This window comes from Mastigoproctus giganteus, chromosome 13 (assembly GCF_048544385.1).
Source record: "Mastigoproctus giganteus isolate SK-2022 chromosome 13, ASM4854438v1, whole genome shotgun sequence".
NCBI classification, from domain to species: domain Eukaryota; kingdom Metazoa; phylum Arthropoda; class Arachnida; order Uropygi; family Thelyphonidae; genus Mastigoproctus; species Mastigoproctus giganteus.
The window spans coordinates 162,537,524-162,562,778 of NC_143587.1; the positions used below are offsets into that span (position 1 = coordinate 162,537,524).

At 37.3% G+C, this 25,255-nt stretch overlaps 1 protein-coding gene across 1 annotated transcript in view; it reads right to left on the reverse strand.

Moving 5' to 3' along the window:
• The window catches only part of LOC150076565 (uncharacterized), a 308,265-nt gene that overhangs the window by 110,188 nt on the left and 172,822 nt on the right, over positions 1-25,255 (reverse strand). The window contains exons 8-9 of the mRNA XM_090387038.1: positions 20,793-20,846; positions 1,529-1,636 (exon numbers count right to left, since the gene is read on the reverse strand). Coding sequence (XP_090243164.1) covers positions 1,529-1,636; positions 20,793-20,846 — 162 coding nt within the window. The remainder of the gene's footprint in view (positions 1-1,528; positions 1,637-20,792; positions 20,847-25,255) is intronic.

Below are 25,255 nucleotides of genomic sequence, written 5' to 3' on the forward strand. Positions count from 1 at the left end.
ATCGGAATTATTTCCTCGCCACGATAAGGATCGAATATCACAGTCTTGCATGAAATTCTTCACCACATTGGCCAGATTTCATTTCCTAATGTTTGGAACGCCTGCTCTTGGAGGATCCCGCTGCCAAGCCTTAGATTGTCACCTGCACTTGTGGCCCACCACAATAGGTTGCACTCACTGACAGATTCCTCTCCAAGCAGATGCTCACAGTCCTGAATTGTGTAGATGTTGACTTTGATAGCTTGATAAAGAACAAGAAAGCCAGATTCAACTTTATCAAGGCCTTCGTCACCCATGATCCTTGACCTTATGAAAGAGGACTGCGATGCTCCATGAACATAAATCAAACTGTTATTTATCACTCTTCTGTTACTCTTATTCCTTAATATGTTCATTGTTAAGCTGTACTCTGCTTTTTTATTTGTATGCTGTATTCTGTTTTCCTCAACCTCCTACATGTGAACCCCAGGTGCTCGTCACCATGATAGGATATTGTGTTGTATGTTTTTCTGTATTATTATTATTATTATTAGCTATATGGTGCAAGGAAGCCTGAGGCTTATGCTGCACCACCCAAAAAGGGGGAAAAATTTCTGAATTACACTGAGAGAGAGAGAGAGTAGAAGGGAATCACCAAAAAAGAGAAGAATGATGATATCCAGCTCAGGACCCTGGGTGTGCCAAGCCAGATGTAAGTCCCTGGGGTAACTTCACAATAAAGGTTTATTTACTTATTCACCTAAAAAAACAAAAGAATTGATAAAACAGTCAATGTCTGAAGCAAATTAAAATTAGCACACTAGAAATTGTATTAAAATGAAGATTGATGCAATAAAGCATCACATGTTTAAGAGTGTAAATATTCTATATAATATTGGTGTAAATACACCATAGAAAATTAAACAAAAAAACTATGTTTGTAGTTTAAAAGGCGCATCATTTTATCTGTATCTCATATTGTGCTCAAAGAATATTACACATTTCATTACTCAATTGTCCAATTTACATGTTTTTTTAAATAGGGTTAGTAATTATTTATCTTATGGATTTTGTCAATAAGAGCTTCTTGTGAGGTATGCTTTCAGACCACTCATCACAAGTCTTCCTTAGACAATTCTATCACATTTACCCCAATATGTTCCTTCAACATGGATTTTAGGTATATGGGAACTTGCATGATGATGACTGCAGAGGCATAAGCACTTCCAAACTCTGTCCTTTTTCTCTGAATTTTCATTTGATACCTCTGGCCTCACATATCGTTTTAAGTAACCTTGACACATTGGTTACAAACTTTTGTAGCTATACGTCGATGAGAAAAAGCCCATCATATTAAGAGAAACAATTATGGTTTTTTTCCTTGGAGTTAAAACTAAGTTTTACAGGATGATGTATTAGTGTCTTTAGATGATATATATATAAGGGGTTTTCAAGAAATATTAAAATTTAAGAGGGTGATGCAATTTACGTGACTGCTACTGAAAGTAAAATATATATTTATTACACATACACGGACAAAAATACTAACTTTGCAAACACCGTCACACGACAGAGACAAAATGGCACTCTGGTGACTCCGAACAAAAGGCCAGCTATTATGGACAAATGTTATGTCACGAATAATGTTGGTATGCAACTAAAAAATAAAAATTATTAAATGAAACTAGTAATTGAAAACATTAATTTTCAACTAAAGATTTATTCTATATGTATTAAATATCTGCATATCTACTATTATAATTCAATTTACTCAGTGATACATGGCCTCAGTAGTATATTAGTAAAACACCAATGAAAAAGCTAAAGATTCAAAACTCATTTCAGAATCAGATTTTCAGAGAGCACTTCATTTTTTTTTTTTATTATTATTATTTATACTTATTTTTTTTATAATCCTGTAATATACTGTCAACTGAGTATATAACTCTGGATTATTGCTGTGCTGATTCAGTCAAAAGAGTAAAAATTTTAAATTTTACAAACATGAAAAGAATTTAAAATGCTGAGGTTTACCCTTTAAAGCTAATTCAACTGCTGTGTTCCAATTTCTTATCTCAAATAAATAAGTGTAATTCTGCAATGAAGGTACAGTACAAGCACCGCTATATTTTTAATTTCAGATCAATACAAAAGACAAAGCATTTTTCTCTAAATAAGTAAATACATCTTTGCTTGACTTAGCATTAGTAGCATCATATGATGCAAGAAAGCAAGCTTGTATACAGCATCAGCCAAAAAAAAAAAAAAAAAAAAAAAAGCCCTTCCCATTTCACCCATCCATTTGTTCAAAATGTTTGTCTAGTTCTGCCTTGAATTTATTTAACCTATCAATTTCTGGAACGACAGATGGAAGTTTGTTCCAGGAAATAAATTACTTCCTGCTGGCTCAAGGAAAATTTCCACAAATCTATTTGACACCTGCCTTTCCTTGATTTCAGGTTATGTTCCCTCAGGTTTGTAATCTGAGCAAGACAAAGGGGGCTCATATTTGGTGAATATGGGCTTAGCACACCCACGATCCTGAGCTGGACATCTTCATTCTTCTCTTTCTTGGTGATTCCCCCCCCCCCTCTCTCTCTCTCTCGGTAACTCATTTTTTTTTTGTTGGCTGGTGCAGCAAAAGCCTCAGGCTTCCTTACCCCATATGGCTAATAATAATAATAATAATTAGATCAGAATTGAGTCTGCTCAATCCATTCAAGGCCCTATACACTGCAATCAGATTGCCTCATAGGTGCCCAGTCTCCAGATGCTGCAATTTGCAGAACTTAAGCCTTTCTTTGTAAGAGCAACCCTTTGTTCCCATCATCAGTCATGTTGCCCTTCTCTGTACTCATTCTAGCAACTCTACATCCTTCCTAAAATGAGGCTCCAGACTTTAGCATTAGCAAAGGCACATGATGCATGAAACCAAGCTTATATAGCATCAACCAAAAAAAAAAAAACCTCTTATTTCACCCATCCACTCACTCCAAATGTTTGTCAAGTTGCCTTGAATCTATTTAAGCTATCAACTTCTACAATGACAGATGGAAGTTTGTTCCAGCAGTCAACCACCTGCTGGCTAAAGGCAAACTTCTACACATCTATCCTACAACTGTCTTTTCTTAATTTGTATTTATGCCCTTTCAGACAATTATTCTGAGCAAGAGGAAGAATCCTATCAGCATTGAGCATGCTAAAACCATTCAAGCTTTATACACCTCAATCAGATCACCTCGCAGGTGCCTAGTCTCCAGACACTGTAATTTGCAAAACTTAAGCCTTTCTTCGTAAAAGAAGCCCTTTGTTCCTTTCACTAAACTTGTTGCAATTCTCTGTACTCATTCCAACAGCTCTACCTCCTTTTTAAAATGAGGCCTCCAGATCTGTATACAGTACTCAAGAGGCACCTCCGTAGCCAGGTGGGAAGGAGCAGCAGTGCATAGCACTGCTGCTCCTTTCCACCTGGCTACGGAGGTGCCTCTTGTATTTGGTGGTTCGAGGCCGTCACCACCAAATACGGAGGATGCGGAAAGGTCAGGGAATGATCACCCATATCCTGGAGCAATATGGCCTCAGTTGCTAATGCTCCTAAAAAACCAAATAACAACAACAGTACTCAAGGTATGGCCTGACCATTGCTTTATACAAGGGGATAATCACCTCCTTATCCCTGCTAGAAAAATTCCTGTATATCATTGAAAAGATACCATGAGCTACTCTTGCAGACCATCTGCACTGCTCAGAAAACTATATATCTGCCTGCACAATTACTCTCAGGTCCTTTTTATTCTCTACCACTGTCAGTGTGGTACCATAGAGTTGATACATTACTCTGGGATTACTGCTTCCCATATGTAGTACTTTACATTTATCAATGTTAAACTTCATTTGTCACCTCTCAGCCCATCTCCTCAACTTTTTTAGATCCTATTGCAGCAGTGTACTCATTAGTATTATTAACAACCCTGTCAACCTTCGTATTGTCTGCAAACTTGGACATTAAGCCTGATATATCATCATCGATATCATTTATAAATACAGAAAACAACAATGGACCCAACACTGAACCCAGAGGGACTCCACTAATAACATTAGTCCATGAAGAGCAGTGTCCATTGATTACCACTCTCTTGTCTTCTCCCACTCAACCATCCCTTTATCCATAGCAGCAATCTGCTCCAATTTGTGCAGCAGTCTTCCATGTGCAAAGTATCAAAGGCTTTTCTAAGATCCAAATATATGATAAAGTTATTCTTTGTATCCAGTTCCTTTGTGACTACATCACAGTATCCAATAAAATTAGTCAGACAAGACTTCCCATTAACAAACCCATGCTGTGTCCGAGCTATAACTGAAGTCTTGTATGCAGTGGTCAAAGTGTGGCCTGACCATTGCCTTATAAAAGTGGTCAATCACCTCCATATCCCTGCTCACAAAATTCCTGTATATCCTGGACAAGACCCCCATGACCTACTCAGGCGGCCTGTCTGCACTGTCAGAAAATTGATATCTGACTGCACAATTACTGCCAGGTCTCTTTCATTCTCCACTACCCTGAGTATAACACTACAGTTGGTACATTTCTCTGGGGTTACTGATACCCATACTCTCATATTTGGTGAATACTTTGCATTTTTCAACGTTACCACTTCTCAGCCGATTTGTCTAACTTTTCCAGATCCTGTTGTAGCAGCATAATGTCATAACTGTTGTTAACAATCCGCCGAACCTTTGTATCATCTGCAAACTTGGACACTAAACTTGATACACCTTCATCAATATTATTGATAAATATACAAAACAATAATGGGCCCAACACTGAACCCTGGGGGACACCACTAATAACATTAGTCCACGAAGAGCAGTATCCATTGAGTACCAACTCTCTGTCTTCTCCCACTCAACAATCCTTTTATCCACTATAGCAACTTGCCCTTAATGATATACTGCTGCAATTTTACAGCAGTCTTTCATTTGCTGATGCTATCGAGGCAGTGTTAGATGGCTCGGAAAAATTCTAGCTTTGGGAGTTTCAGGTGGTAGATGACTTTTATCAACCGGTGAAATATCACCACTTTGCTTATTGGAGGCTCGAAGTGGTGAAACCCATGTTTAGTCTCTAGAACAAAGTTTCTGGCATCCCCCTCTCCCCATACTTCTCCTTCAACCCATGCACGGTACTAAGTACTATAGGTTTTGATACTTTTCGTGCTTGAGGTTTTCATAAAAAAAAAAAAAAAAAAAAAAAAAAAAGATTCACAGACTAAAAGATTAAGAGTAGCCGCAGGCAGAGGCAAAAGTTATGCTTGCACTGCTTGTATTGAAATGCGCAGCAGCCCAGAGAGCAGGCTGCTCCCTAGGCTGTTGCTGGGGATTTCAAGAATTGCTGGGAGTCATCATGGAACAAGAGCTGTGTTAGGATAACTAGGAGTAAGAACCAGTGCATGTATACTTGCATACATGCCAATGCTAGAAGTATAGTAAATAAATTTGATGAATTTGAAGTGCTGTTCAAGACATCAAAGCAGATATTGTTGGGATATCAGAGACATGGTGTCACACAGACATAAACAGTGAAGAATTGGAATTTGGAGAGTGTGTACAGAAAGGATAGACAGGGTAGAATGGGAGGAGGGGTTATGCTGTTAGTTAAGAAACACAAAATCTAAGGAAATTCATCCAGTTGATATGGGTGGACTGTGCAATGTTGAGTTAGTTTGGTGTCACATAAGCTCTGCAAAAAGGAAAATGAGAGTAGGAGTGTGTTATAGGCCTAATGACTCTGTTGAGTACAACGAACAATTCTGAAGAGAAATAGAGTGGGTCAGTAAATCAGAATGTCTTGTAACAGGGGATTTTAACTTTTCAGATATTGACTGGAACTTATGGGTTGATCACTTGCACACTAGCAAGACTTTTTGTGGATTTATTGGAGGATTGTTTTCTACAGCAAGATGTTCGAGGAGCAACCAGAGGGAGTAATAATCTTGATTTGATTATCAGCAGTGATTATTCATGCATTAAGAATTTGTGGATAAAGGAACCACTAGGTGACAGTGATCACAGTGTACTGATGTGGGATTTACTTAAAGATGTAACTACCATCAAGGGTAAAAGGAAGGGTTTTTGTTTTCATAAAGGTGACTACAGTGGTCTCAGACAGTTTTTAAATTCTATACAGTGGATTCAACTGATGGTATTTAAAACAGCAAATTCTAAATGGAAAGCTTTCAAGGAATTAATTTTGGAAATACTAGGCTTTTCATACCAACTAAGAAATACTGTTCAAGATCTAGACCAAAATGGATTTCAGATGTACAAATGAGGCTCGCGGCAGAGAAGAAAAATGTGTGGGATATATATAAATGATCAGGTGACATAGAAGCCTATGGCAGATATAAGCTAGTCTGTAATCAAGTCACACAAAGGAGGTTAGGCAAGATTTGTAACAACGGACAAAACCCCCCACCATGAAATCTTGAATTGCCCACTAGTAGGCGGTAGGGACCAGGTTGACGATCACTGATCTACAGTCAAACTGTTGATATTAAGTGGACTAATCTGATTCATTTCCTTCCTTTTAGAGTTTATATACATAAAGAAGTCATTGATGCTTGTCTTTGCATCCATTTCCAAAGATTTCTCATAATCTGCCTTCGCTTGCCTAACCTCCTTTGTGACTTGATTACAGACTAGCTTATATATACCATGGGCTTTCTGTGTCTGCTGATAATTTATATGCATCCCACGCATTTTTCTTCTCTGCCACGAATCTCATTAGTTCATCTGTCATCCATTTGTGCCTAAACCTAGAACAGTATTTCTTAGTTGGTATGAAAAGCCTAGATTACTGCCAAGATTACTTCCTTGAATGCTTCCCATTTAGAATTTGCTGTTGGTCCCACTGTATAGAACTTAAAAAACTTTGAGGCCACTGTAGTCACCTTTGCGAAAGCAAAAATCCTTCTCTTTACCCCTGATGGTAATTACATCTTTAAGTAGTTTCTTTATCTGTAAATTCTTAATGCATGAATAATCACTGCTGATAATCAGATCAAGGGTGTTACTCCCTCTGGTTGCCTCTCTAACATGCTGCTACTGTAGAAAACAATCATCTAATAAATCCACAAAAGCATTGTTAGTGTGCGAGTGACCAATCCACAAGTTCCAGTCAATATCTGGGAAGTTAAAATCCCACATTATTAGACACTGATTTACAGGCCCACTATTTCTCTGTGTAATGGTTCATTGTACCCATCAGTCATTAGGCCTATAATAATGATTAGGCATGTTTAGCTACTTACATAGCAAACAGGTAATCTAAATGTTAAACCTCTCTCTCTCTCTCTCCATTAAATGAATATTCATTTTTCATTACATTCCACCATTCACTTAGCTGTGTAAGCAATTCATAATGGAACAAGAGTTGCTCATTAACCTCACTTCATTTGGCCTTTATAATATAAGCTCTATTGTACATGTATGAATAATGAATCTTATTGATGTACTTCTAAAGGACATTACTTCAACTTAAAAAAAAAAAAAAAACAAAAAAAAAACTGCATATTATCCATAAATTTAATTATAATAACTGTGAAACATCTACAGAGGATGGAAAAATACTGGAAACACCTAATATGAAAATAGTAGTTTTTATAATGGCTGTATGATATATTTATGAACATGCAGTGATGAGTTTTTATTTTTTTGCAGGTAGTACTATGAAGAAAAGATGATAAAAGGTGATGTTTATTTAGAAGTGATATAAAAATTTACATGAAGCAAATAAACAACCTTTCTGAATTCCAAACATGTCAAATTGTTGGTGTATGTTTATCAGGGGGCATTTGTGAAGATAGGATATTAGAGCTGGAAAAGGAATTAGAAAATGTGAATTGGAATATCATCGGTTTGGCTGAAACAAGAAGAAGAAATTAATCACTTATAAGTTTATCAAATGGAAATTGCTGTACACCAATGGAAACAGTGAAAGGAGCAAAGGTGGAGTTGGCTTTCTGGTCCATAAAGATATAAACAACATTTTGGAATTCAAAAGTACATCACCAAAGGTGTCAACTACTATTTATGATAAGCAGGATTTCTAAGAGGTACAAGCTGAAGGATATAATGATTTATGCACCAACATCGGTGCCATGATGATGAAGAGATTGAAGAAATGTACACTGAAATTGAGTCTTCTAGATGAACAGAAAACCACTACACTATCATTATGGGGGACTTCAATACTAAGGTTGGAAAGAGACAAAACAGCATAGAAAGGGGAACTATAGGAAACTTTGGAATTGGTGAAAGAAATGAAAGACTTGTGGAATTTGCAGAATCTCGAGGATTGTCAGTAATGAATACTTTTTTCAAGAAAAGGGTGGACAGAAAGTGGAAATGGAAGAGCCCAAATGGATTAACAACTAATGAAATCAACTTCATCTTCACTAACAGAAAATATATAATGAATGATGTTACTGTCCCGAACAAGGTAAATGTTGGAAGTGATCACAGAATGGTAAGATGTACACTTGATATAGATGTAGGAAAGGAAAGGAAAAAACTGACTTGAGTAAATAAAACAAAGGTCTGTGAGATAACAGAAGAGGAGAAAAAGCAGTATGTACTGGAACTTAAGAACAAGTTTGAGCTTCCGCAGCCGGCTCAGGACCAAGTATGATGAGGAATATTACAACTTTCTGAAAGTGATAGAGCCCAAGAAACTTATAGGTAAAAAGAAATGCAAAGAAGAAAAAATTAATCAAGAAACACTTGTCATGATGACCGAAGACAAATGAAGAGAAAAATAAACACTGACAAGGAGAAAATTGAGTATACTGAGATATATGCAAAGCCATTAGAAAGAGACTCAGAGAGGACAAGAAGATTTAACAAAAGAAAACTAGAACAACCACCACAAAGGACTTAAATCAGCAGCCATGAGCAGTGATACAGAAAGACAAATGATACTGAAACTGAAGAATAGCGATGGTATACTAATAAATAGCAGAGAAGGCATAATCCAAATAGCAGACTACTACTATAGAGAATTATACAAGGAGCGACGAGAGAATTATACAAGGAATGATGCCAACAGTGGGGAAGATGGATCGCAAATTGGCAACACATACGACATACCTGATATCCTTCCTGATGAGATAGAACATGCGTTGAAGAAAATGAAGAATCAGAAAGACCCGGGGGAAGATGAAGTCACTGTAAAGTTGTTAAAATTGGGAAGAAGAGACATGACACAGAAACTGGCAAGACTCTTCACAAAATGCATTAGAAAAGGTGTGATGCCTAAGCAGTGGAATAATGCAACCATAGTTTTGCTGCATAAGAAAGGAGATAAATCAGAAATTGGAAATTATAGACCAATTAGCTTGTTATCGCACATCTACAAGTTGTTCACAAGGATCATTACTAACAGATTAGAAAGAATGCTTGATGAGAATCAACCGAAAGAGCAAGCTGGCTTTAGGACAGGATTCTCAACTATGGATCACCTTCACATAATGTCACAGCTAATGAATATAAAACACCATTATGCCTGGCATTTGACTCCATACACCACAAGGCAATGTTTCAGGCACTGGAAAGACAAGGCATAGATACCCCATATATTATAATTTTGAAGAAAATATATGAGAACACTACCTCCTTTATTAGACTAGACAAAGACAGTAGCAAATTTAAAATTGAGAAAGGAGTTCAACAAGGAGACACATTATCTCAAAAGTTATTTACTGCTGCCCTTGAGGAAGCTTTCAGAAGATGAAACTGGTCGCAGAAAAGAGTCAATATGAATGGAGAGTACCTAAACCATTTACAATTTGCAGATGACTTGTAGTCATAAGCCATGATCCCATGGAATTAGAGGAAAATCTCAATCAGTTATGCAGAGTTAGTAAGGATTTTGGACTAAAGATGAATATGGCTAAAACAAAATTAGTGATGAACAAGCATGCCATAGAAAGGGATATAATGATTGAGGGAGCAGTAATTGAAAAGGTGGAGTCATATACTTATCTGGGACAAGTCATCAGCTGTAATAATGATAAATGGCTGGAAGTCAAGAGAAGAATAAATTTTGGATGGATAGCATTCAGGAAATATAGTCACATACTGAGGTGCAATATCCCAATTTGTCTGAAACATAAAATAATGAATTTTACCATGATTTATGGACGTGGGCACTCACCAAAAGAATAGAGGAGAAGCTGGAAACTACACAGCGAAGAATGGAGCGAATTATTTAGGAACTGGACTCTTGTATAAGAAGAGAAACACGTGGATTAGGCAGAAAACTCAAGTAAAGGATATTCTTATCAAAACTAAAGAACTAAAATGGTCTTGGGCAGGACACATAGCTCGAAAACACGATGACAGATGGATTAAGAGAATAACAGAATGGTACCCAAGAGGAGCTAGAAGAAAACGTGGACGACGTCAAAGATGGACAGATGAAATTCATGAGTTTGTGGGTAGTAAATGGATGGTCATTGCACAAAAGAGAAGGAACTGGAAAGTTGCTGGAGATGCCTTCATCCTGTAGTGGATTGATAATAGTTGATGATGATGATTGGTGACTAAAACTGCTGACTTCTTTAATGTATGCAGAGCAACTGTATTGAAAGTGCATTCACCAAATATGGAAAAACAAAATCTGATAGGATGAATTGTGGCAGAAAATTGAAGCTGATCAAAAGATACTGCTGGACACTAAAAGAGACTGTAGCCTGAAATGCACAAACTGCTGCCCTCAAAAATAAATGCATAACTTAATGTGAGCCTCGGAAATCCAGTTTCTTTCTTGCAAAACAGTTTTTGGAGAGAACTTCATAAAGCTGAAATTTATTACAGAACTGCTATTGGCAAGCCACTTATTATAATGATAATGCCATCAAGAAAAAGCAATGGTGTAAATGATGTAAATGGAATACAAAGTGGACAAATGATGATTGGAAACATGTTGTATACCCGGACGAACCATCATCATCATTCGTACCATGTTTCAAGATAATACTCCAACATCAGGGGGAGTTTGTGTTTGGTGAATGACAAGGAAGCACATCATCCTCATTGTCTTGTGCCAACTGTCGAACATGGAAGAGAATCAACAATGGTTTTGGCAGCTGTTTGTTTATGGGCTTTACAGCGCAGCGGTAACATGGCCATAATGCACCTAACTATGGTAGGGTTCAGTACTCTGTATTTAATCAATATGAATTGCAGTTAAATCTCAAAGTGCGTTATAGGTTTGTATCTGTTTAAGGAAAGTAAAGATTTTGTCCACTCTGTGGTGTATCTGCTAGGAGATGAGCTATACTCAGTGTTCGCTGCTGAAAATGAGACAAAGAGTTTGTCGTTCATTGTAAATGGGGCAATCAATGAGTATATGCTGGACTGTAAGATGAGTGTTGCAGTTTGTACACTGGGGGGGGGGGGTGTCAGTGGCTGCAAGCTGTGAATGAACGGTCACACAGCGGCTTATGATATGTCAAAAGTGGGATTGTATGAGAGGCAGTAGGCTGTATCTTATTCAGGTCAATTTGCCTGTCACCTTGTAGTGAGCGAAGATGAATCCTGGTTGTAGGCAAGCTCTATAAAGGTTTTCCATTTAGGAGAGAAAAGTCCATTCAAGTGGGATGTTTTGGATGCCCTTTGAGTTTTGCCACATAATTTAATAAGAGCATTTGTCCGCATGAAATGCCCTTGCAGCTATGCATGTTCCTCCATGAAGAATGGTCCAATATTTGTCTTATGACAGTTCGAGATTTATTTGAATCTATTCCAAGTAAAGTACAACAGTTTACAAGCAACAGGTGGCCCAACATCATATTGGTGCATAACTGCAAAGCTTATCACAGGTGTTTCTGTTATTTTATCCACCCTCTGTATATTCTGGCATTCCCCTCCCTATACAACTCCTCATGCTTTTGGAGTTCTTAAGGAGGAGAATGCAAAATGTTCATCAAAATCTAACAGGAAGCTAAATGATTTTGCGATAACAGAGTAAATCTGTCCAATTATATTAAGAGAGGCAACAAAGGAGGTAAGCAATCCCTAAGCTATAATTATAAGGGCAGCTTTGGATTCAGGAAAGGTCCCTATGGACTACAGATATGCAAATGAATCCCGAATTCACAGAGATAGGTTCAAAAATTGATACGACTAATTACAGACCTGTTAGCTGAACTTTTATTCCAGGGAATATAATAGTCTCTAGTTGAAGTTATGCAGGAATGAAACTACATTGCAGTCACGGCATGGATTTGTTAAGGTGCGAACTTGTCTGACCAATCAGATTGGATACTACGATTCAGTTGTTTGTTGTTTTATGGCAAATTGGTATCTAAGAACAATGTGCAAAAGCTGACTGCCATTCAAACAAAGTAAAAAGGGAACTGGATGCAAAAAAAAATTTTGATATCATATACCTGAATATCTGGAAAGCTTTTGATACTGTTGCACGTAACTGTACAAGTCTGCCAAACCCCATGTACTTTTTCTGACAGAATCTCAGTTATCGGTTGATTCAACTACTGCTCATATCAGATACCCAGATTATTTGCGGTATGATTCCTTTCGCCTCAAAGGTGGTACTTGTGCATATGTCCGTTCTGATATTCCCTGTCAGAGACTTGGCAATTTGGAATCTCCTCTCTTTGATCTTCTCTGGCTTAAAATCTCTCTACTTCATTGTGTCAAATTCATCTGTTGTCTCTACCATTCTCCCAATTCCACTAATCACTTGGAGCTCTTTGACTTCCTCTCATTGCAACTTGACTTTCTCCAGTCCAACTTTCCTAACAGTGAGGTAATTTTCCTTGGTGATTTTAATGTTCACAACTCCAGATGAATTCCGTTTTCTAGTCACACCAACCCAGCAGGTCGAGATGCTGAGGCTTTTGCAATTACTAATGACCTAGCACAGATTGTTCATTTACCTACAAGAATACCAGGCAATCCTAATCATACAGCCAACATGCTTGATCTTTTTCTCACAAACAACCCATCTAAGTAAACGGTCGAAGTGAGAGGTCCTTTAGGCACTTCAGATCACAACTTGATGATTGTCTCTTCTCCAATGGAACCTTTATCTCATGGCTATTCCCAACCTCGTGTTGTTTGGCATTACAAGAATGCAAAATGGGATGACCTGCGAGACTTCTTTTCTTCTTTTCCTTGGTCGGATTACTGTTTCAAAACTTCTGATGTCAATGTTTGCTCAGATCGTGTCAGTGAAATTATTCTTGCAGGAATGGAATCGTTTATCCCACACTCCACTTTAAAATCTCATCTTTTATCTAAAACCTTGGCGTTCCAATAAATGTGCTAAGGCTGTTCAAGAGAAGAATGTTGCATATCGTAATTGGCTTGTTTCTAATTCTTCAGTTTCATTTTCTGCCTACACCAAAGCTTGCAACAATTGTAAAGCAGTTATTGTTCAGTCCAAACTAGAGTTTGAACAGGCTAAGAGTAGAAAACTTGCTTCTTGCCCTAATGGTAGCCAAGCATTCTGGTCTCTTGCCAAAGGCTATTGGCCGCAACTTTTGCCCATCTCTGCTCCCACCTCTGTCCAAACCAGATGGTTCTGTTGTCACTTCAGCCAAGAGCTGACCTGCTAGCATCCCATTTTTCTTCCAGCCCATGTATTAATGATCTTGGTAAAAACACCTCCCACCATTCCCAACACGCTCCATTCAATGTTTCCTGTGGTCTTCCATCACAAGGATATCAGAAGGATTTTGATGAATCTTGATGCTAAGAAAGCTCCAGGTCCTGATGGTATTTCTCCACTTGTTCTTAAAACCTGTGCTCCTGAACTTACTCCTATTCTTTGCCGCCTTTTTTCATTTTCTTATTCCAAAGTTGTTTTTCCTTCTGCTTGGAAATTTGCTCATATCCAGCCAGTTCCTAAAAAGGGTGACAAATCCCTCCCATCCAATTACTTCTACTCTTTCTAAAGTAATGGACAAATCAATTAACCGCCAACTTTTAAACTACCTAGAAACCTTCTGTCTGATCAATGATTGCCAGTATGGATTCCGTCAGTGTCGATCCACTGGTGATATTCTGGCTTATGTTACCCATTTACATCTCAAAGGCTTTGACATCTCAAAAGCTTTTGATCGTGTTTGGCATAAAGGTCTTCTAAACAAGCTTCGATCTTATGGTTTGCCAACTGTTTTTAGTAATTGGTTATCCAGTTTTCTCTCTGATCGCTCACTGAGGGTGATGGTAGATGGCTCTCTGTCTTCTAACTTCTCCACTAATGCCGGTGTCCCCCCCCAAGGACTGGAAATCCTATCCATAGTTTTGCCGATGATAGCACATTGCATTCCACTTTCCATTTTGAGAAACCTTGTCCTGCTCAATCAGCTTCAACTTCTCAAAAATCTGCTACCAATTCCTTAAATGCCGATCTTCAGGTAATTCTCCAGTGGGGCAAAGACAACTTAGTTGATTTCAACCCTTCTAAAACTCAGTCTTGTCTTATATCTCGCAAGAAGGGTTCTTCTGCTCCTACGCTTATCTTTAGTGACACTCCCATTTCTAGGCAAAATGATATATCTCTTTTGGGGATTACCCTGACTTCTTATCTCTCTTGGCAAAAGCACATTACAATTATTGCTTCCTCTGCATCAAAAAAAACTTGGTTTTCTCTTTCGCTCTCGGCGTTACTTTTCTTCCGAACAGCTGCTCACTCTGTATAAATCGCAAATCCACCCTGCCATGGAATTTTGTTCCCACATCTGGGGTGCCCCCAAAACCTCTCTCAGGCTTCTTGATTCCATTCAGAAGAGGGCAGTTAGGTTAATTAATGATTCATCTCTAATAGAGTCTCTCCACTCGCTTTCTCATAGATGTACTGTTTCTGCTGCATGCCTCTTCTACAGATACTTCCATGGGCACTGTTCTTCTGAATTGACTTCTATAATTCCCTCTCTCTCTTTCAAAACAGTCCGAACACATGCTGCCACCATCCATTTACTGTCCAACTTCAAACCTACAGAACTAACTTTTCATCTTCCTCATTTATTCATTCAACTGCCGTTTTCTGGAACAACCTTCCTTCATACGTATTTCCTGAAAATTACAATCTAAAGAAGTTCAAGTCCAATGTCAACAAATATCTTCTATCGTTTTCTCAACCTCCAACCCATGCACGGTACTAAGTACTATAGGTTGTAATACCTCTCGTGTTTGGGGTTCACATAAAAAAAAAAAAGAAACAGTGTGGCAATAAGAACAAGTTACTGGTCTGGATAAAGAGACAGTTGAGAGGGAGAAGCCAGATTGGTTATTAATGGACATTAATAACCATTTTGTCTGAGCATTGTCACTAAAGACCACTTGCTGTCTATGAGGGACCAGTTAGTCCTGAAACAGGTTGTCATAGCAGTCCCACCTTTCACCTTTTAAACAAATGGCCAACTTGTTTGGTGAGGTCATCTGCTGAAAACAATGTAACACAAGGGCAATGCATTGCAAAGGTAAGATTTTTTTCTGCCATAAGAATTAAGACCGTTGCATTTTCTATGCAATTTAAATCCTGCTGACTACAAAAATAGATTAAGGACAAAGCAGTTGTTTAAGCATCTTATAAAGAGAGGAATGCCACCTTTTTTGCACAGATTTTTAAAAACATATGTAGTCATTGATATAAGTGATTACTTTTGTAATATTTCTGGATTGTAAAATGCTAATTTTTTTTTTTTTTTTTTTGCAAAATGTATTGACTTATCATTAGTAGAGACATAAGATGCAAGAAAGCAAGCTTATGCAGCATTGGCAATAAAAAAAAAAAAAAAAAACAGCTCCCACTTCACCCTTCCATTACCTCCAAATACCTGTCCAGTTCAGCCTTAAATTTATTTAGGCTATCAACTTCCACAACACAAGATGAAAGTCTGTTTCACCAATCAACTACCTGCTGGCTAAAGGCAAACTTCCACACATCTATCCAACAACTGTCTTTCATCAATTTCAATTAATGCCCTCTCAGATGATTATTCTGAGCAAGAGAAAGAATCCCATCAGCATTAAGCATGCTCAAACCATTCAAGGCTTTATACACAATCAGATCACCTTGCAGGTGCCTAGTCTCCAGGCACTGTAATCTGCAAAACTTAAGCCTTTCTTCATAAGAGCACCCTTTGTTCCATTCACGAATCTTGTTGCCCTTCTCTGTATTCATTCCAATAGCTCTACATCCTTCTTAAAATGAGGCCTCCAGACCTGTATACAGTACTTACGGTGTGGCCTGACCATTGCCTTATACAATGGGATAATCACCTCCTTATCCCTGCTATAAAATTTTCTCTATATATCATTGACAAGACACCATGAACTACTCTTGCAGACCGTCTGTACTGCTCAGAAAACTTCATATCTGCCCGCACAATTACCCCCAGGTCCTTTTCATTCTCTACCACTGTCAGTGTAGTGTAGTGTAGCACCAAAGAGTTGATACGCTGGGGTTACTGCTTCCCATATGTAGTACTTTACATTTGTGAATGTTAAACTTCATTTGCCACCTCTCAGCACATCTGCTCAACCTTTCTAGATCCTATTGCAGCAGCATAGCATCAGTAGTGCCCTTAACAACCCTGCCAACCTTTGTATCATCTGTAACCTTGGACATTAAGCTTGATATACCACCATCAATATCATTTATAAATAAAGAAAACAACAATGGACCCAACACTGAACCCTGAAGGACTCCACTAATAACATTAGTCCATGAAGAGCAGTGTCCACTGATTACCACTCTGTCTTCTCCCACTCAACCATCCCTTTATCCATTGCAGCAATTTGCCTCCTATGCCACACTGATCCAATTTGTGCAGCAGTCTTCCATGTGCAACAGTATCAAAAGCCTTTCTAAGATCCAAATATATAATATCAAAGTTAATCCCTGCATCCAGTTCTTTTGTGACCACATCATAATATCCAATCAAATTGGCCAGATAAGACTTCCCCTTAACAAAACCATGCTGTGTCCGAGCTATAACTGAAGTCTTGTCTAGATGATCCTGCACTGCTTCTTTAACCAGTGCCTCCATTAATTTCCCTGGAACAGAAGTTAAACTAACAGATCTGTAATTACTTGTGTCGCCCTTTGATCCTCCTTTGTGAACTGGGATCACATTTGCACATCTCCAGTCCATGGGTACCTCCCCTAAGTCCAAGGAAGCTCTTATAATTATGGCTAAGGGTTTGCTTACTTCTTTTGCTGCCTCCTTTAATATAATTGGATAGATCCCATCTACCCTGGGTGCCTTTATGTTTATCTTCAACAATTTCTCCTCTACTTTGCTCTCAGTTAACACAAGATCATCTAGCTCGCTGCCCGAGTTTAAATCACCTCTGGCATTCCCCTCCCTGAATAACTCCTCATGTGTGAATGTAGATGCAAAATACATTCTGCCTTTGACTTTGCAGAGTTCCCTGCATAAATGTTTTTAAAAAATATTTTTACATATAATAAAGTTAAATATATGCACGTTTGAAATTGTGATGTTTGAATGTTATGTTAAAATGTTTTTAGATAGTATGAATCAGAGCTGTAATACTCAATATGTTCTACGTTGATAATAATATTAGTAAATTAATAAGAGGAGTTTGCCTCAATATAGTACGTAGAACACTTCCGTATGATACCCTCCAGAAATTAAACGGAAAAAACGAAAAAAATCGACAACTTACCGGTACATTAAAGTAAAATATAAATAATTAAATAATCAATTTAACACAATTCAAAATCAATTTAAAATAATTAAAAATCAAATTAACGCAATTAAAAGAATCTAATGAAAATCACCGAATCGGGTTAAACCTGCAACTTAAATAGTGATTATATGTGTTCGCGCATGCGCGTAAAGGTCCACGCATTGGAGATCCAATATGGCCGCCGAACATTAACAGAATTCTTGTGTAATTTAATTTCAACGGTTTCTGCAATTAATAGTCGCGTATAATTACGTTGAACGTTAAGTATTTTGGCCTCGTTAAATAAAAAAGTATGTTTTTTGTTAATGGCATGAAAGGCTAATTCTGACGCTGCTGAACGAGAAGCACGAACTGAGGCTTCGTGTTGATTTACACGAATATTAAGAGAAAACAGCGTCGAACCTTGGTAACACGAGTCGCAATCACCACAAGAAATGTTGTATACCAGATCATTAATTTGTGTTGCGAACGCGGAAAGAACCGAACGATTTTTCAGTATATAGTGTGTAACTTCCGTATAGTCCTAGCTATAATTTTAAATTCGGTATCTTTAAAGAATCTGTTAAGCTCTTTGTGCCACTGTTCAATATATGGGACAGAAATAAAGTATTTTTTGATATTACTATTGTGGATTGGTGTAGTATTTTGTATCCTATCTTTAGCTTGTACCCTAATTCGATTTATTGTGGTAATGGAATAACCCCTGTTTAAGAATCTGCTAGTTAATATTTGTATTTCTGAGTCCAAAGCAGAATCCGTTGTTGAATATTTATAGGCATTTAGAAATTGATTAAAGATAATCGATCTTTTGCAGGTGAACGGGTGATAGCTATTATAATGTAGAAGCATACCGGTGTTTGTGGGTTTTCGATAGATGCTAAATTGTATTTTATTCGAGTCCCGGGTAAGCGTGAAATTTAGAAAGTTTAATGACTTTGTATCCGTATCTTCCCTTTCCAATGTAAATTTGAGTCTAGAATGAATATTATTAAATGAATGTAGAATGTTTTGGATAGTACTACTATCAGTAATAACTAGAACATCGTCTAAATACCTCCCATAGTATGTGATACGGGGACGAAAAAGTGTCAAATGTATCTGCTCAATCGTTGAGAGATAGATCTCTGACATTAAGCCACTCAGGCTCAAACCCATTGGTAATCCAAAAATTTGTTTGTACACCTTGTCTCGAAAGGTGATGTAGTTAGCCTCAACTAACAGTTTAATTAAGTGAAAAATTTCCTTAATAGGCAGCTTCGTATAATTAATCGGTGTCGAGTTTTTATTAACATATCCCAAATAATATCTAATGTGTATTCAACATTTACATTCGTATATACTGAGGTAACATCTAGTGAGAATAAATTGTCATTGTCGTCGAGTCTACAGTCTTTAAGATTATTAAATAATGTATCGTAGTTCTTAATCCCAAATTGTATAACCTGTCTAAAAGGTTTTATAATGTTATATACATGTGTGGCTAAGGCTGAAAATGCTGAGTTCCTGTAGGAAACAATAGGGCGAATAGGAAATCCAGTCTTGTGTAATTTTACCTGACCGAAAAGTGCAGGAATATTGTATTTTCTGGACTTCAATTCCTTCAACTGAACCATAGTAATGTAGTCGTTTTTACGATACGTGGTTAATGTTTTATTGCATTGATTTACCAAATTGGTAAACAGTGCCGGGTCTACTTCACGATAAGTGGAGGTATCAGACACAACTGAATCTAACTTATTAATATAATCATGTTTATCTAGTATTATCACTGTATCTCCTTTATCTGCCCTCTGTATAATAATGTCCTTATTTTCCCGAAGTTCTCGTAAAGCTGAACTGTCATGTGTATTCAATTTAGGAAGTCGCGTTTCTTTTATGTTATTCACTACTTGGTTAACTTGTTGAATAAATACATCTTTTTGTGGAACATTACGAAGTCCAAATTTAATATCAATTACGCATTGTTTTTTAGGCAGTTTTCGAGGTGGTAAATTATAATTTAATCCTTTGGATAAAAGTGAAATCTGGTCCTGCGATACTGTACACGAGGAAAGATTTGTAACCTGTTGATATGTCGGTTCGTTGGATACTGGGTGTTCGTGAACTAGCCGACATATTCTGTGGTAGTACATTATGTGTCTGTAGGGGGGGGGGGATGTCACCCAACTCGTACGAACTTTTTTATTTAACGAGGCCAAAATACTTAACGTTCAATGTAATTATACGCGACTATTAATTGCAGAAACCGTTGAAATTAAATTACAAGAGAATTCTGTTAATGTTCGGCGGCCATATTTGATCTCCGATGCATGGACCTTTACGCACATGCGTGAAGACATATAATCACTATTTAAGTTGCAGGTTTAACCCGATTCGGTAATTTTCATTCCTGTGATCACGACATACGGTTGAAAAGCATTGTCAGCTTCAGGAAGGAAAATCGTTTTGAATATTTTCGTTAGATTCTTTTAGTTGCGTTAAATTGATTTTTAATTGTTTTAAATTGATTTTGAATTGTGTTAAATTGATCATTTAATTATTTATATTTTACTTTAATGTACCGGTAAGTTGTCGATTTTTTCGTTTTAATTTCTGGAGGGTATCATACGGAAGTGTTCTATGTACTATATTGAGGTAAACTCCTCTTATTAATTTACTGATGTTAAAATGTTTTGGTAAATTTCTGTCGAATTTTTTTTTTTTTTTTTTTTTTTTTTTTTTTTTTGCACATAAAGAGAGTAAAATGCAAAGCATATTTTAGCAAGTATTGCACTCCATTAAGAAAGAAAAAATATTAGCATTTCTCATTGTCAATTAATATTATAAGAGCTAAATGGTGCAAGGAAACACATTTTCTGTATCTGACAAAAAAAACCCCAAAAGATTTGACCCATCACGACTACCGCCAGATTATTGAATCAAAATTTTAATTTCACCTCTATATGACCATTTTCCAAACTGGATAAATCAATATATTATATGCTAGATAGAAGCATTTGTGGTAAATACCGCTAACTTAAAATGTAATTTATACAAAAAAAAAAACACAGATTAAAACTTACATCATACACAAAGTCAAGAGGTAGTGGCATCCTTAGATCAAAGAGTGTTAAACCCTAAAAGGAAAAAATAAAGTTATTTAAAATATCTCTTAACATTACTGCTCAAAAAAAAAAAAACTCTGCTATTAACATACATTGACACTATGCAGTTGGAGAAATGAAATAATATTCTTTATAGAAAAGACAGTTATTTATATATATATATATATATATATATATATAAAAAAAGCAACAAATCCAGAAGGAACTGGATGATAACACATACTAAAGAAGATTCCAAGTAATTCCCTTTAACTCCTTTCAGAAATCAGGGTTTAAGTGCTGTGTGGCACCTAAGCAGTGAGTATTTTTCATAAAATTTTGAAAAAACTCATCATTACTTTAATTTTTAATTTATTATTATTATAGCCACATGGTTAATATTAATTTAGTCAATTTCATCAACTGGATCTGAATTAAAGAGAATTTCTGCTTTTATAAGAAAAAATTATACAATAATGACTAACAGGTTCAATCTCCTCTTTCAATTTTAAAATCTATTTTTATAATGAAATCAGTTATAAACTGTGTCTACAATCATTGGAAACACAGATAAGAGATGGCAATATTTACTTGGATGTGTTTCACATCTTTGAAATGACCATGAAAAACATAAATAAGTTCCAAAAAACGGTTAAATTCTTATGCCTAGATTTATTTTATGATGCAAAGTTGGCAGGCAGTTAATGACAGGAATCAAGTTGTATTATTGAAAAAGGATCTGGAAAAACTGCAAAGGGCTGAGAAGTGACAACTGAATGTAAGGTAACTTCAAAAATACAAGGTACTGCATATGGAACACTATTAGCATTAGTAGAGGCATACGATGCAAAAAAGCTAGCTTATGCAGCATGAGCCAAAAAAAAAAAAAAAAAAACACACCCCACTCCCATTTCACCCCTCGTTCAAAATACCTGTCCAGCTGAACCTTAAATTTATTTAGGCTATCAACTTCCACAACAAGGGATGGAAGTCTGTTCTGACAACCAACTACCCGCTGGCTAAAGGCAAATTTCCGCACATCTATCCTACATCTGTCATTCCTCAATTTGAATTTATGCCCTGACAGATGATTATTCTGAGCAAAAGGAAGAAACCCATTGGCACTGAGCATGCCCAAACCATTCAAGGCTTTATACACCTTTATCAGATCACCTCGCCGGTGCCTAGTCTCCAGGCACTGTAATTTGCAAAACTTAAACCTTTCTTCGTAAGAGCAACCCTTTGTTCCATTCACTAATCTTGTTGCTCTTCTCCGTACTCACTCCCGCAGCTCTACATCCTTCTTGAAATGAGGCCTCCAGACCTGTATACAGTACTCAAGGTGTGGCCTTACCATTTCCTTATACAAGGGAATAATCACCTCCTCATCCCTGCTAGAAAAATTCCTATATATCATTGACAATACACCATGAGCTACTCTTGCAGCCTGTCTGCACTGCTCAGAGAACTTCATATCTGCCTGCACAACCACCCCCAGGTCCCTTTCATTCTCTACCACTGTCAGTGTAGTACCACAGATTTGATACGTTGCTCTGGGGTTACTGTTTCCCATGTGTAGTACTTTACATTTGTCAATGTTAAACTTCATTCGCCACCTCTCAGCCCATCTGCTCAACCTTTCCAGATCCTGTTGCAGCAGCATAGCATCAGTAGTGCCCTTAACAACTTTTGTATTGTCTGCAACCTTGGACATTAAGCTTGATATACCACCATCAATATCATTTATAAATACAGAAAACAATAATGGACCCAACACTGAACCCTGAGGAACTCCACTAATAACATTAGTCCACTATGAGCAGTGTCCATTGATTACTACTGTCTTCTCCCCCTCAACCATCCCTTTATCCATAGCAGCAATTTGCCTCCAATGTCACACTGCTCCAATTTGTGCAGCAGTCTTCCATGTGCAACAGTATCAAAAGCCTTTCTAAGATCGAAATATATAATATCGAAGTTATTCCCTGCATCCAGTTCTTTTGTGACTGCATCATAGTATCCAATCAAATTGGTCAGGCAAGACTTTCCCTTAACAAAACAATGCTGTCCGAGCTATAACTGAAGTCTAGATGATCCTGCAGTGCTTCTTTAATCAGTGCCTCCATTAATTTTCCTGGAACAGAAATTAAACTCACAGATCTATAATTACTTGTGTCAGCCTTTTATCCTCCTTTGTGAATTGGGGTCACATTTGCACATCTCCAGTCTATGGGTACCTCCCTTGAGTCCAAGGAAGCTCTCATAATTATGGCTAAGGGTTTGCTTACTTCCTTTGCTGCCTCCTTTAATATAACTGGATAGATCCCATCCATCCCAGGTGCTTTTCTTGTGTTTAACTTCATCAATTTCTCCTCCACTTTACTCTCAGTTATTACAAGATTATCTAGTTTATTGCCAGAGTTGAATACACCTCTGGCATTCCCCTCGCTGAATAACTCCTCATGTGTGAATGTCGATGCAAAATATTCATTTAGTTTGTTAGTTACCTGAGCAGGATCATCAACAGTTGAACCATCAACTGTTGATGATTCCTTCCTTCCTTCCAGAGTTTATATAAGTAAAGAACTCTTTGCTGTTTTTCTTTGCATCCTTTGCCAAAGATTTCTCGTAATCTGTCTTCCCTGCTTAACCTCCTTTGTAGCTTGGTTACAGACCATCATATATCTATCATAGGCTTCTGTGTCTTGAAAAATTCAAGTCTTGAACACTTTCTTGGAGAAACCGCTGCACAAAAGCCACACATGCAGGATGATCTTGGGGGAGCAGTAACTGAACCCTTTGTAGATGAAAGGGGTGTAAGGTATCTTAGTGCCAGACACGCTGTACACTGCAAGGAGACACTCCTAAGGCAGAGGCAAGCACATGTGCTGGTAGTAGGATTATTCTGGACTGTATTCAACACACTTTCTTCCATAGCGGGAGTTCACGTCGAACGTGATCTGCCCACAATACTCCTGTTACCTCTAAATGACCCATAATCACACAAATTTTGATGCACACGAGCAAACAAATGGTGGTCCGGTACATGTCTGTCTGGGAAGCGTTCTCCATAAATTTGTTGAGCACCTCATCCATTGCCCTCTGCTAATCCATACACTAGGTGCATGTCTGCCAGCTCACAGTTCATACATCGATGCATGCTCTTCGATCGGCAACTACTGCTTGAATGAGTAAACCAGAAATTTTTCCTCTCGCGAACTGATGAACAGCACCATCTACCGACTTACGGTGACGTTTCCAGTTATGGGTTCCTATGCGATTCACTTTCCTTTAGACGTTACCTACCTCCTCTAAACGTTTGTATCAATATTTTTGAGACACCCTGTATATGGAGTGGTCAGGCAGGATTTCAATTTAAAAGCATACTGTAAGGACAAACAAATGCTTATGTTAGAGAGACAGAGAGAGAGAGAAAGAGAGAGAGAGAGAGAGAGAGAGAGAGAGAGAGAAGACTCATTTGTTTCAATGTAAATGCTTTGGACAGATGCACCAGTGGAAATAAAAATAAGACTCTTAGAGATGAAGTAGAGTACATCAATCTACTCTACTCCATCTCTAAGAAGTAGAGTACATCAATCTGCACCCCACAAAGTTGACGAAAAGGCAAAAAAGAAAGTTAAGCCATTTTGTACACCTTGTCCCTAACTGATGGATACGTTGGACAAAAGTTATTCAAGGAGGCGAATGCCTTTTCTCAAAAATAATTCATAGGAATTTAGCTTCTGCTACCATTTTGCCTATGTCTTAAATACTGAGTTAGGATAAAGATTACATTTTCAACAGAAGTGTATAGTCTTTTCTGACAAAAATCTGAACCCATCAGCCAATGTCAATGATGCAAGATGATTAAGGGCTTTTGCAATTGCCTCTCACTAACCTTCATATTATATGAATGACAAAATATGGTAAAGCCATCAACATAAAAGGCATTGTTTACAGGTGATGGATGCTGTTCTGTGATAGTTTATTTTGATAGTGAAAAGTGCAACACTTAGAACAGATCCTTATGAAGCTGCTTCCTTTTGGCAAAACACTTTGAATCCTACCCAAACTAGAAAGATACAAATAGACAGTTTCTGATAAAAACAGGTAGGCGACTACCAAAGACCCAAGTTATGGGTGTCAAACTGCTAGGCTGTATCATATGCTTTTTCAATATCAAAGAAAACTAACACCTGTTGCTAGTATTTTATAAAAGCATCAGATACATGTTGCATCTGATTAAATGATCAAAAATAGACTTGTTTCTTCAGAAGCCACACTATGTCTAGAATGGAGGCTATTTCTTTCTAAATACTATATAATACAGGTAAGCACTGATCATTCTTTCTAGGATTTTGAACAAACAGCTAATCAGAGTGATAAGACAGATAGTTGGATTTTTAGGATCTTTACCTGGCTTTGGAAAAACAAAGATGACT